Here is a 15,366-nt window from a genome sequence, read left to right as displayed (position 1 = left end):
TTAAATAATGTTAAAATAATTATTTTAAAATATTTTGAATACCATCTCACAATCCTTTTCATAAATAAACCAGTTAAATAAGTAGCAGGCTTAAATTCTAAAGAGAAGTACAAATCCTAATCTGATTTTGGATTGAATGAACTTTGTGGGAAGTGTAGCCCTGCACCAGCTCACTTAAATTCATGTGAATCAACAGACTGACATAGATGGAAATAAAATAACATCCAGTGCATAACTACAAGAAATTCAAATATATTCACCAGAAGTATTTCTGATGTAGTAAATTTGGCAACATAGGTCTTTTCAATGTGTGAACATTTTCTACATAGTAGTTCAGGTTTTGACAACTTAGTTAATTCCAGTGCCTTAGATGGGAAAGGACTACAGAACCAGGAGGCCGTTAGGAGGCTGCCTCCATGACGCTGGTTTGGGAAAATCAGCGCTCAAACTGAGAAAGTGGAGACAGAGAGAAGGACGCGGTGTGATTAGTAGGACTTAGTGATGAACGGGTGGTGGGGAGAAGGCACTCTCACTCTCTAGTTCTCGTGACGAGGTGGTTGATGCCATGAGGGGGGATTTAAGAGACTCTGAGGGGCAGGTAGTTCCTGTCTGATTGCTTCCATGTTCTTCCTCCTATATTTGCAACTAAAGTTCTCTTCAGAGATAAAGGGAAATAGATTGGGAGGGAGCTTGAGAAAGGTGGAGATAGTTTGGGATATCAGCTAGTGGCACGTGAAGGGAAAAGACACCGAATGTGGCCCAGGGAAAGAGTGTTTATTGAGTGGCTGGCGGGAATCTGGAGATCACAGGTCCAGACATACTGGTGTGAGTCAGCGAATTCTTCACCAACTTACAGGAAGATAGAGGGGCTTGTTGGGTCTTATTAGATCCATGGAAGATGGTAAGAATTTCAAGAGTGCTGGCAGGGACGGCTGAGACATTGCATCAGAGTATCAGCCGCATTGTCCACAGCATGCAAAATATAATGACGTCAATGATAGAGGCCCCAGGAATTTAAAGAGTGGGTTTCAGTGGGGCGCAAGCACATGACAGTTCACATCACACGTAGATGTGGCCAGAGAGAGCGGTTAAGATGATACAAAGTATAGCAAAGTACCAAGCATGAGGGCAGTTGCACTGTCTGAGAGCAGGGGAGGGGAGAGTCACTGGGGTTGAAAGGATCAAGGAACCACGAATTGTGTGCCAGAATTATCCATGTGGACACTCTGACCATCCACGGGTAGAGATGGCCGTCAGCCAGTGAGTTGCAGGGAGGTGATGACAGACGTGAGCAGTGAGGTAGAGTCATGTCATGAATCTCAAGGGCGCAGGGCGTGTAACAGGTGATTAGAGAGTGGCGGTGGGGAACGTAAATCAGAAGGGTGTTGACTCCACCTCCAGATGGTATTGATAAATTATTCCAAAAGGAAGATGTGGTGTGTAACACACACCACACACCACACACCACACACCACACAAACACTGGAATATTCCTCAGCCATTAAAAAGAGTGTAATCTTGCCATTTGCAACAACACGGGTGGAATGGGTGGATCTAGGGAGTATTATGCTAACTTAAAGAAATCAGAGAAAGACAAATACCACATAATTTCACTGATATGTGGAATCCAAAAAATAACAACAAACACAAAACCCGAAATAGTCTCATAAATACAGAAAACAAACGGGTGGTTGCCAGTGGGTAGAACAGGTGAAGAAGATTGAAAGGCACAACATCCATTTATAAGATAAATAGGTCACAGGGATGACAAGTACAACATAGGAGATACAGTCAGTAATATTGTAAAACACTATGGTGACAGATGGTAACTAGACTTAGCGCTAGTGACCATTGCATAATGTGTAAAGTTGTTAAATCACTATGATGTACACATGAAACTAATATAACGTTGTATGGCAACTGTACTTCAGTGAAAAAGAAAAAGAAGAAAAAAAACATTCTCCACGTACCTTACATGTAACTTAAAAGCCAATATATTAGTGTATAAGAAAAATCAAAGGTTATAATACTTTCTTTCTTACATTTGTGTAAACTTTACAACAAAATGATACTTGTTCTTTTCTCTTCGTTTTCTTACCCAACGCAGTGAATTTAACTTAATGTACAACAAGTATCTGTTTGTAATGGCTCTGAGTAAGATCAGACTTCCCTTCTTATATTCGTATAGTCTAGGAAATGTTATCCAAGACAAATAAAGGAAGAGAAATGTCATATAAAAAAATGAGCAACTGGACCCCCCCTTTCCTCCAGAAATACTCGACCAAACCTCTAACTGAGAAGTTATGAGAGCTGATTACAGTAATGAATGAGCAGAAATTTTAAGGCATAAGAGAATAATATAAGGTAGCCAGGATTTTAGAAGACAGAAATCAAGGGAGAACAGATATGCATGAAGGTGAATCTTGGATTTCACAAATCATTTTTCCGGGGGCATTGTCTGACTCTCAGTTTAGGGCATCCTGGCAAACAGGTGTCTGTGACCCAGAGAATGTGGTTTTGGGAGACACGGGATATGGGGGACCCTGAATTGGGCTATCAAAGCTGTGAGGACTTGGGGGTCCAGGATGTCAAGGGAAAGGGAATCACGGGGATGTGAACCTGGCATCTGCTGGACTTTGGTCCTTGATGTATTTGCCTAAGACCAACTTTCCAGGAATCAGAAGGAACGAGCCCAAGCAAAACTTTGCTGCAACTGGTCTACAGAGCTCAGCAGAACTTTGGGAATTTTCAGTGCTAAGGAAACAAAGGTGTCTCAGACCTGTTGTTTCAAGGAGAAGATCTACTACTAAAAACCGTGTTCTCTGGGTTGTGACACAGAAGGGGATAAGCACTAGGAAAACCACATGCCTGAAATGCAGCTGTGAATCATTCCAGTGACGGAATGGGTCAAAGTGGTCACTGTGCTCCCAGAAGAACATTAAATACTCCCAGTGGAAGGTCACAACATACAGAACCTCTAGCATGGCTTATGCACAAGGTCTGGCATTCAATCAAAAATTACCGGAAGTGTCCAGAAACAGTGCGCAATGCCTACAACCAAGAGGGAGGGGACAGATAAAGAGCAAGATATCCTGACATAGCAGTTATCATTCAGGATTCTGACAATTAACTATGGTGCATGTGCTTAAAAGATAAGTGAAATAATCAAGAATTTTGCCAGAAAACTGTAATCTTTAACAAGTCAAATGGAAGTTTTAAGAATTGCAAAATACATTATCCACTATAATTATATGATTGGAACCAGAAGATGGCTTAATAAAAAAAAAATCCCGGCTGAATCAGGAAAAAATAATGTACAGAAAGTGTGTGTGTACATTTGGAGTTCTGGAAGAAAGAAATTGAGAGAAAATAGGACATAACCAATATTCAAAAACATTACCACTAACAATTTTCCAATACTGACAATAGACATCAAGGTAGAGATTCAAGAAATTCCATAAGCCAGGGAGGATAATACAAAGAAATCCTCATACTGGCACATTACAATAAATCTTCTGAAAAACAGGATGAAGAAATATCTTAAAAGCAGCATAAACAAATGAATATTATTTTCAAAAGAGAAAATATAGGATTGGTAGAGTGCTTCTCAGTATAAACAAAAAAGGTAAAAAGACAACAGAATAACATATTTGAAGTGTTGGGGGAGAAAAAAGCTATTAAGAGATTTGATTAAAAATAATTGACCAGGGACACCTGGGTGGCTCAGTTGGTTAAGTATCCGACTTCAGCTCAGGTCATGATCTCATGATTTGTGAGTTGGAGCCCCGCTTTGGGCTCTGTGCTGACAGCTCAGAGTCTGGAGCCTGCATTGGATTCTGTGTCCCCTTTCTCTCTGCCCCTCCCGCACTCACACTCTGTCTCTCTCACATTCAAAAATAAACATAAAAAAATTTAAAAGCTGGCACAAAAACAGACACTCAGATCAATGGAACAGAATTGAGAACCCAGAAATGGACCCACAAACATATGGCCAACTCATCTTTGACAAAGCAGGAAAGAATATCCAATGGAATAAAGACAGTCTCTTCAGCAAGTGGTGCTGGGAAAACTGGACAGCGACATGCAGAAAAATGAACCTGGACCACTTTCTTACACCATCCACAAAAATAAACTCAAAATGGATGAAAGACCTCAATGTAAGACAGGAAGCCATCAAAATCCTCGAGGAGAAAGCAGGCAAAAACCTCTTCGATCTTGCTCGCAGCAACTTCTTACTCAACATGTCTCCAGAGGCAAGGGAAACAAAATCAAAAGTGAACTACTGGGACCTCATCAAAATAAAAAGCTTCTGCACAGCAAAGGACACAATCAGCAAAACTGAAAGGCAACCAATGGAATGGGAGAAGATATTTGCAAGTGACATATCAGGTAGAATCAGTACCCAAAATCTATAAAGAACTTCTCAAACTCAACACCGAGAAAAACAAATAATCCAGTGAAGAAATGGGCAAAAGACATGAATAGACACTTCTCCAAAGAAGACATCTAGATGGCCAACTGACACATGAAAAAATTCTCAGCATCACTCATCATCAGGGAAATACCACAATGAGATACCACCTCACACCTGTCAGAATGGCTAACATTAACCGGCAACAACAGATGTTGGTGAAGATGCGGAGAAAGAGGATCTCTTTTGCATTGTTGGTGGGAATGCCAGTTGGTGCAGCCACTCTGGGAAACAGTATGGAGGTTCCTCAAAAAGTTAAAAATAGAACTATCCTACAAACCAGAAATTGCACTACTAGGCATTTACCCAAAGGATACAGGTGTGCTGTTTTGAAGGGACACATGTACCCCAATGTTTATAGCAGCACTATCAGCAATAGCCAAAGTATGTAAAGAGCCTATACACACACACACACACACACACACACACACACACACACACACACACACAATGGAGTATTATTCAGCAATCAAAAAGAATGAAATCTTGCCATTTGCAACTACGTAGATGGAACTGGAGGGTATTATGCTGAGAGAAATTAGAGAAAGACAAATATCATATGACTTCACTAATATGAGGACTTTAAGAGACAAAACAGATGAACATAAGGAAAGGGAAACAAAAATAATATAAAAACAAGGAGGGGGAAAAACATAAGAGACTTCTAAATATGGAGAACAAACAGAGGGTTACTGGAGACGGTGGGGGGGAGGTGGGCTAAATGAGTAAGGGGCATTAAGGAATCTACTCCTGAAATCATTGTTGCACCATATGCTAAAACTTAGATGGATATTAAAAATATAAAAAAATAAAATTTTAAAGTAAAAAAATAAAAAATATAATTGCCAAGAGGAAAAACAAAAAATGAACTAATTTATCATTAAATCATATTCTGAATAAAAGTCAAAATTCTCTGATGAGATAAAATAATATAAATAAAATAATTAAAAAGAATACAACACAATTATATGCTGCTTTCAAGAGGCAAACACGAAATGCATATAGTAGAGTAGGTTGAAAGTAAAAGATTAGGAAAAGGTATTCCTTGTAAGAACTAACAAAAAGAAGAAATACAGCTTTATAGTCATAAGTCAAAGTAAATAGACATTTACACTCGACATTTATGTTCTGTGCACTTTCTGATATGTTACATTTCGATAAAATGTATGCAAAGGGAAGAAAAACAACTCTCTTCGAACCAAACAAGCAAATACGACACCAAATATAAAAGAGCAATCTCTCTAACAAAGAAACAGTCTTCAAAAAGAAATATATTTTTAGTGACTGCACATCACTCACTGTAATTCTTTTTTTTTTTCAATTTGTGTGTAACTGCATGAGCTACTTCACATGTAATGACTATTGTTCATCTGCCTTTGAGCAATCAGGCTCTCTGTACCGCCCAAGGTGAGCGTGTTGGGTTGATAGACAAATGATACGATTGATGGGGCGAATCATGTGTTCCTATTCCCGAAAGTACTTTGCTGAAAGCAGAGCTTCCTGTTTGATTAGAGACATTTATTTTGGTTGAATTGATTTTTTTCTTACACTTTTTCTATTTCGGCATGCTTTTTGTCAGCGTGTTGAATTCAGTCAATGGATTTAGTGTTTCTTTTCACTGGCTGACAGTAGCCACTATGTGACTGTTTTATTAATGCCCAATGATTGTTTCATTGAAACTTCCATTTGGTGTGACCTAGACATTAATATGCAGAGTGAAAGTTCAGTACACTTGCCAAATCTGTTTCAGCTATGCACACACTTCTTGTTGATATTCTCTTAATGTACGGTTCCTTTTGGTTTTATATATATGTATGTGTGTGTGTACGTGTGTGTGTACATATATGTATGTGTGTATATTTATGTGCATATATGTGTATGTATGTATATGTGTGTATGTACACACACACATACACACACATCCTTTTCTATAATGTCATAGAGTTGGAATCATACAGTATGCAGCTTTTCAAGTTCTTTTTCATGGCTTGATAAAATCGCTCATTTCTTTTTAGTGCTGAATAATATTCCATCCTATGATGTGTTTCTAAAAGAGATCGTGTGGTAAGGTACATGATAATTGAAACTAAACAATCTGAGCATTATGTGAAAGAATCAGAACATTTCTCAGCTTAGGGATGTTTCCGTGTCGATGGTGTGATGTCGTACAACCATACAGCAGTAAGAGATATCCGTCCGTCACACGGGATGACCATGGGTTCCGGATTTAGCACTCATCGTCCTGCACCTAGAGTAGGACTTCTGCTCCAGACACTAAGGGCGGTTGGTCACCCTAAGTCAGTTTTTAAAATGAAAGATACAAAATTCGATCACAGAAGAATAATTACTGTACAACGGCTGTAATATTGAAGCTGAAGTATAAATACACATTACAAGTGGCTATGGATTCTTTGAAGCAAGTTTGTTTAAGCAGCAAGACCTTCAAAGCAAAAGTAGAGACATTTGGCGATTCAAATAACGGTTTCCACATTTCTGTCCTGTGCAGACTCACTGGCTCCAGTGTTCCTGACCTGATTGTGAGCATGAGCAACCAGATGTGGCTGCACCTGCAGTCTGATGACAGCATCGCCTCGCCTGGATTTAAAGCTGTTTACCAAGGTATGGCCGCGACGCGCTTGCCGACCCCTGAAACCAGCATGCGTGCAGTGGTCAAGGACCATTCTCAATGCGTTAGACATAAGTAAATTTGCAATGTCACAATAACGTTTAAAAATAGGGACTGATTACTTGCAACTTCCTTTTAATTAGAACCCTGCTTACAGTTCTTTTTGCAAAGAACTTTTAACTTGTGGAAAGCCTAGCTTGCCATGACGTGTGCCATCATTAGGTCAAAATAAAGAGCAACACTAAGTACAAAACACAAGCTATGAAACATTTTTATGCTTGTGGATATTGGCATTTTATCTCTTTGAGAGGGAGATGTTATGGTTATGACTAAGGGAAATATTTTGAACAAAGTATGACTTGGAGTTGAGTTAATTTAATTAAGCTTCATTACATACACACTCATACCAAAATGTGTGTGTGTGTTGTTGTTGTTGTTTATTTTTCATGGAGAACAGAAATCTACATGAACTTGGAGGAAAATACTACTCTGAGTTCTTGTGTAGGAGAAAAATAAATGTTGTCCGGGATTTGTGAGTTATAATTACTCTGGAGATGCTGGCGTCACCTCTGAATTCACATGCAGGTGCCATTGTCTCAGCGAGTGGTTTTCCATCATGCACTATGGCTCTGTGTTCTCATAAACCAAGGCATCGTGTTTAGTCTGGCACATCTTTAAAAATATCCCCACTGTATTGCTCTACCTGCGTTGTTTCATGTGGGAGGATTTCGTAGGAAAGAGATATCTTTTAACCTTAACATACAGATTGGTATTCAAAACAACTATTGTGGAAAATTTTATAATGGAAACAGAAGTAGAAAGAACAATATAAAAAACCTGAGATGATCTCTATTTGTAAACTTTTATAAACCTCCCAGATATTTTGCTCTTGACTTAAGGATTGGTTTGAGATGTAGCTGCCTGGTTGTCAGCCTCCGCCCGGTCCTGCCTCTGCTCAAGTATCCTCAAATATCATTTGGGAAACGAGTGATATTTCTACTGTGCTCCCAGATACTAGACCCATCCACAAGTCTTTATTCAATAATTACCTCTTTAAAAAGTAGACTTCTGTCTTGGTTCCAAGAGAGAAAAGAAGAATTCTTTCCCACTCTGCCCCCACCCAAACAACTAGATCAACCAGCTTGCCTCTCATTTGGGGTCTTCTGAGATTTAGTTCCCATAACCCCACCTGTACATGTCTGTTTGGGAGCGGAATGGGCGGCAGTCAAAGGCATCTCTTCAGTGCCTCAGAGCACACCACAATGCTTTGGCTGATCCCTCCTGCGTTCCGGAGATGGTAAAGAATGGAGTGTGCACTAAGGGAGGGAGAGAATCATTGTCCCGAGTACAAAGAAGAAAAATGATCTTCATAGTATCCAGACCTCAGGGCACCTAGAATAGCTATAGATAGGCACATCTGTTTTACCTGGCAATACACACACACACACACACACACACACACACACACACACACCATTTTCCTTTTGCGACACACTTTGGTGTTCTCTAGATCAACAATCAAATAGTTTGACTCAAGAAAGAAACATGAAAGAGGCTTGGGAGCATGTTAAATTCTTCATTTCGGATTATACAAATGATGGGTGCAAATCCTCTATCTTCAGTGTAGATCTTTTTTTTTTTTTTTAATATATGAAATTTATTGTCAAATTGGTTTCCATACAACACCCAGTGCTCATCCCAAAAGGTACCCTCCTCAATACCCATCACCCACCCTCCCCTCCCTCCCACCCCCCATCAACCCTCAGTTTGTTCTCAGTTTTTAACAGTCTCTTATGCTTTGGCTCCCTCCCACTCTAACCTCTTTTTTTTTTTTTTTTTCCTTCCCCTCCCCCATGGGTTTCTGTTAAGTTTCTCAGGATCCACATAAGAGTGAAACCATATGGTATCTGTCTTTCTCTGTATGGCTTATTTCACTTAGCATCACACTCTCCAGTTCCATCCACGTTGCTACAAAAGGCCATATTTCATTCTTTCTCATTGCCACGTAGTACTCCATTGTGTATATAAACCACAGTTTCTTTATCCATTCATCAGTTGATGGACATTTAGGCTCTTTCCATAATTTGGCTATTGTTGAGAGTGCTGCTATAAACATTGGGGTACAAGTGCCCCTATGCATCAGTACTCCTCTTCAGTGTAGATCTTGTATGTGTTTGACAAAGAGAAAGAAATCGTTCTCTTGTGCTAAGAGATTAAATATGTGTCCCCAGATACAATAAAATTATCTCATATTAAAAAGTTTTATAAATTAATTTATAAAACTACTTAATTATGAAACTTTAAAAGATATATTTAAGTTGTCACTTGCATACACTGCCATACATTTAATGAGCCACAAACTGATTTGAAGTTATTTTTAACAAGACTGAGAACCTGTTACTGTCTTGAATGTAAGTCAAGAGAAGTCTTTTCAAGGTCAGCCTTATACTGTATGCACATGCCTGTGAACAGATAGTCGTTTTGTCAAAATAACCAGGAAATTACATTTTAAACCCAATCAGGGGTACCTGGGTGGCTCAGTTGGTTAAGTGTCTGACTTCAGGTCATGATCGCACAGTTCATGAGTTCGAGCCCCGCATCGGGCTCTGTGCTGACGGCTCAGAGCCTGGATCCTGCTTTGGATTCTGTGTCTCCCTCTCTCTCTGTCCCTCCCCTACTTGCACTCTGTCTCTATCTCAAAAATAAATAAATAAAAATAAATAAAATACACCCAATCAATCATATATTCTTATTAATACAAAAAAACCCAATTATTACAAAGAAAGTATTTTAACTATAATCTAAGAAAATATACTGTAGCCATTTAGAATAAAGCATAAATCTGTGTTTTACCTATTTCCATTTTCAAAGTTTAAATACTTTCCGTAAGTTTCAAAATTTTAGGGAACTAAGAAATGATACAAAGTACTGTAATACAGTAAAAATGGTGGCAATTTTATTTGGATTATTTTACTCGAGGGGAGCTGTTAAAAAGAAAGAATTAATTTGTAAATTACTGTCAGGAAAACTTTTGAAGTCGGCCTTGGCAAAAAAAAAAAAAAAATATATATATATATATATATATATATATATATATATATATACACACACACACACACACACATATTATGTATATATGTGTATGTATATGTATATGTGTATATGTGTGTGTGTGTGTGTGTGTGTGTATGTCACTACTTATTTTTTCAAAGCCCAGCTCACTCTAAGTGGTTAATGGATGGAGTAGTGATCTGTGCCCATCATTTTCCTTGAACTGTTTTACTACTCAGAAAGTTGTAGGAAACTGATAATAGGGCAGGTGATCCCTGACTCCAGACACACTTGTGAACTCTGTGTAGACAGGACACCATCAATTGTCACCCAGTGGGTATAGATGAGTTTAGGGTCTCTTATAAAACTCATGTCAGCATTGCTAATTGTCTGTGTCTCTGTTCTTTGAGTTCTCCTGTGAAATGGTTCTTCAAATGTCTTAGTGGTTCCTTCGTCAGTTGTTGAGTTTATTAAAATCTTTAACATGATATGTACATGCATGTACTGATGAAAACTAGACAGATCAATCTGCAGAGATGGGATTTTATTGCCTTCACTTTTACTCTGGGGATTTGAGCAAAGAGATAGAATGCCGTGTCTTCTAATTGTGCGCCATAGAGAATTCAGGAACCGACAAAGTGTACTGAGAAGTTATTGCATAGCAAGCCAATGAGACAGGTCATTAAAAAGCATCTTACAACCCAAAACCGTAAGCAGGGTGACAGTGACAGCGTCCTGAGCTCAAGTGAACATATCATTGTATGGCTGCACCCTCCTTGGGAGCGGAAGTAGTCGCGGCACTGGAGACTTCCGGGGTGAGGCGGGCCCAGCACCAGCATCCTTACTTACCTGTAAACTGCAAGATTCCTCCTTGGTGGAAACATCGGATGGGATGGGGAACTGATGGCTTTTCTTAATAAGGAATTCTGTTGCACACCCCACACAAAGGTTAGGACTAGAATGCACAGATAATTGCTGAATCCTTCCTGACATTTGGATATTTCGACTTGACCTTTAATTGAACTTCTCCATGACTGTACAGTTATTCAAGATAGCACAGTAGAGGTGTAATCCTTTCCACATGACCTATACTCGCTACTGCCTTTGGTGAAATCTAAGAGCCTCAGTGAAATAGCAAACACTTCCCAACAGGGAAAATTGCAGGAATTAACTCCAGCAGTAGTAAGACACACATTCTAAGGTTTCTAGTGTGAAGCCGAGAGGGACTGGCATCCTTGCTAAACTGTGGATCCTTGACTATTACGAAATGAAAGTATTCTCGATTAAAATATAAATATTCTTTCACGTGTCGTATTTCAGTTTGAATGACCGCACAGCATTAATTCTGACTGCATTTAGCTGTAATCAGTACTCTGTTTACAATCCCAATAGTCTATTAATCACTATACCCTGAGATGTTATGGAAATGTGGACGGCCATCAACCCTTGAAAGATCTCCAGTTCAAGACCACATGTTATCTTTTGACCAAATAACGTTCCAAAGTCAGAAGGATAATGAAAACCAATAACTAATACAAGATTTGAGGATTTAAACATTCTAGAGAATGTTCTACATCAAAAGAAGACATTCGCATTCTAGAAGTTGGTATTTCCAGAGTGCTATATTAAAGTAACAATTAGTGATAAAAACCGTGTGTAAAGGTGATTGTCAAAAATATAAATAATTGCATTATTTTCTTTAAACTAATAGATATTTGTGAATTGTATTGTCAGAAAAATTCGTAGAGCTGATAATCACATATGACTTAACTTTTTAGGTGTTGATATGCGTGGTCTTAGCTAACATAGTGAGGTGTTTGAGAATACAGGATGTGAAGCCAGACTACCCTGGGTACATGCTCTCCCATCTGCTAGCTATATAACTTAGGCCGGATTATGTAAAGGGTGTCAGCTTCCTCATGTAGGAAAAAGGGAGAGCATAGTAATGACATTTCCTTCATAAGTCTCTTGTTGTAGAACTCACGACTTAAAACATGGAAATCCCATAGTACATAGAATGAGAAATGCTAGCTATTATTTTCATACACATTTTTCTTGTTAATTTTGAGATTTTTCTAGAAGTAAGGTTTTTAATTATGTAAATAAATATTAGAGCTCATGATAAAATATGTAAGGATAGTGAATGTCCTTTCTCTTCACCTTCTGACTTGGCCAGGAAACTTCCTTAAAGGCAGTGGCTCTCAGCTTTTCCTTATGTATCTTTCTAGAATTTTCAATGCACATAACACCATGTCTGAAATCTTGGCTTGTCTCTTCATCTACAAACCCTAGAGGAACCTTGATGTGCAAGAAATGCCGCATTCTCTTATTTTAAAATCAACTTGGATTTCTTTCAGAGACAACATCCTAACAGCGTGCTATGATTGGAGGGGCCCCACATTACCTGCTACCTGCCCGTCACCCCCCTCGCACCAAGAGGTTAAGAATTCCCCAGGTATTCTAGGGGATACGAAAGGTTTGGGGTCCTCAGATCCTTGCATCACACTTGTTACCATGAGATGCCCATGGCCTCTGCTGCTTTGGACAGTGCTCTCCGTCACAGGAGCTGCCTGATAGATGCTCTCCTGGTGCCCGCCCCGCACACAGTGATGTTGAGATGGTTTCATGTGGGAGAACCTCGGGTCCATCCCAGCTACCTGTGTACCACCAACACACTGGTTCTTAGTCCCGGGGGGAGCCCCACTTCTCTGTATTTGCTCCCAGCTGTGACCCCATGGAGACATTGGCCCGGATGGCCTCCCCTCAACATGCCTGCATAGTATGCTTGATTAACTCTGTCTTTAGATGAAGAGTTTGTGTTACATTAACTGATGAGGGGAGGCACAGAGGACAGCCTGGCTCTCCTTGGGAATCACAGACTTTCAAGGGGAGAACAGAGAAAAACTCGGAGGCTAAAATACAAACATGAACACCACCGATGATTCAAGAGCAGCAAAAAGAAATATCAACTAATGTAAATTATAAACATAAATTTATATATATATACATATATATACATATATACATACATATACATACACACACACGCACGCACACATATATATGGAGAGAGAGAGAAGAGAGACAATATGCTAACTCATAATTTACCATAAGAAAATTATTGGAGGGGCGCCTGGGTGGCTCAGTCAGTTAAACGACCGACTTCGGCACAGGTCATGATCTCATGGTCCGTGAGTTCAAGCCCCATGTCGGGCTCTGTGCTGACAACTCAGAGCCTGGAGCCTGCTTCAGATTCTGTGTCTCCCTCTTCTCTCTATCTCTTCCTCATTTGTGCTCTCTCTCTGTCAAAACTAAGGTAAATAAACATAAAAAAAAAAGAAAATTATTGGAGAAAGTATCTTGTAAGGTGTAAAAAAATGACAGTGTTTTAGGGAAGTATGTTAGATATCTGAGAAAGTGATGGAGGGGAAGGGAGATATTTTGTTTAAAGGTTTATTTAAAACTTTTGTATATGTGAAAAGATATAGTTCAAAATAACCTGTTCAAAAATCCAAAAGATAAAAAAATATGATATAAATAATTATAGTGCAGCTGTCTAAAGTCATACTAACCTATTAAACAAACCGTATAAGACCTAATGTATGTATAATTATTATATAATTTTATGATTATACATATAATCTACAAATACTTAAATAATCTATATAACTCATATATATGTATGTTATAGATGTGTAAATCATATAAGCAATATATATGAAAAAATATACATATAAAGTAACACATGGAAATCTAACATAGGTTTAGTACATAGTTTTTCCACTCTATACTTTAAAATACTTATTATAAGTTACAAAAGTAACTACTGAGAATCAAAAAATGTTTTGTAAACCAATCTTACATTTAATAATACATTAAAATTACTTTTAAATATTATTATAGTATAATAGACCATACCATTGTATACATTTAAAATACGCATTGTAGCATATTGTTGTTATGGACTAGAAAGGAAAGGAAAATAATCTATTCTCAATGAAGTTCACGACCCTTGCCACTTCTAGCAGTGAGGAGGGTTGCCAAGAAGCAAACTCATTGCCTGGATATCGTGTCTGAACAGTTATGAGTTTGCTATAGTGGTGGCCCGCATTTTTCGGCTTCGCCTCCTACACTCACGTGGACTAACCGGGTCTGTTTTGTCACAGAAATAACGTTCAGTTGGTATCCGTCACACATGTTGATGAACTGCACTCCCACAAATCATGTTTTATGCAATTTGCCATAGCTATTTAAATTTTAGCAGGGGGTAAATTAAAGGAAATGTTCCCTGTGATGTGCTGCTGTGTGGTAAAAACAAGATCTATTTCAGGCTCACACTCAGAGTTATTTCAGTAAAATAATTTGAGTTCAGCATTTCTGTTTTATACAGAAACAGAACTATCTCCTGTGTGCAGTGAACGCTTTGTAAATGGGAGTGGGTGACGATGAGCTTGGCCTTTTCTCCTGTACTCGGGCCTCTGCGTTTGTGCTGAGCGGGAAGGTGGTGCTCCATGGAGCACTGAGTACAGGGGAACAGAGGACGGTCGCACAGCAGCATGCCTGCTCTCTTGGCGGGCTCTACTACAGACACACCATGGATGTGTAATCTTCAAGATGCTTGTGATGGTTAATTTTACGTGTCACCTCGACTGGGCCAGGAGGCCCGCACACCTCATCAGACATTATTCTGGGTATGTCCGCAAGGCTGTTTTGGGAGGAGGCTAAATTTTGAATTAGTCGACTGGGTAAAGCACTTTGCCTCCCCAGTGTGGGTGGGCCTCGTCCGATCAGTCAAAGGATTGACTACAGTCATACCTTGGAGATATTGTGGGTTCAGTTCCAGACCGCCGTGATAAAACAAATATCGCAGTAAGGCCAAGGCAAATGAGGTTTTTTGGTTTCTCACTGCATACCGAAGTTATGTTCACACTATACCATAATCTACTAAGTGCCTAATAGCATTAGATCTAAAAGTCAATGTTCATCTACAACTTAATTAAAAAATACTTTATTGTTAAAAAGTGCTAGCCGTCACCTCAGCTTTCGTTCAGCAAGGCATAATCACTGATTATAGATCACATAACAGATAGAATAATGAAAAAAAAATGGAACTATGGCAAGATTTACCGAAATGTGACACAGACATGAAGTGAGCAGATGCTGTTAGAACAAGTGGTGCCTGTAGAAGAGCTCGACGCGTAGTTGCCACAGACGTTTA

At 39.0% G+C, this 15,366-nt stretch overlaps 1 protein-coding gene across 5 annotated transcripts in view; it reads left to right on the top strand.

Annotated features, from left to right (window-relative positions):
* Positions 1-15,366, top strand: part of CSMD1 (CUB and Sushi multiple domains 1) — a 2,016,488-nt gene that overhangs the window by 1,550,317 nt on the left and 450,805 nt on the right. For all 5 annotated transcript variants that reach the window (XM_058719853.1, XM_058719852.1, XM_058719850.1 and 2 more), the window contains one exon: positions 6,978-7,090. In XM_058719853.1, the coding sequence (XP_058575836.1) occupies positions 6,978-7,090 (113 nt within the window). The remainder of the gene's footprint in view (positions 1-6,977; positions 7,091-15,366) is intronic.

Source organism: Neofelis nebulosa, chromosome 3 (genome assembly GCF_028018385.1).
Source record: "Neofelis nebulosa isolate mNeoNeb1 chromosome 3, mNeoNeb1.pri, whole genome shotgun sequence".
NCBI lineage: Eukaryota > Metazoa > Chordata > Mammalia > Carnivora > Felidae > Neofelis > Neofelis nebulosa.
This window is presented reverse-complemented; position numbering and strand designations above follow the sequence as displayed.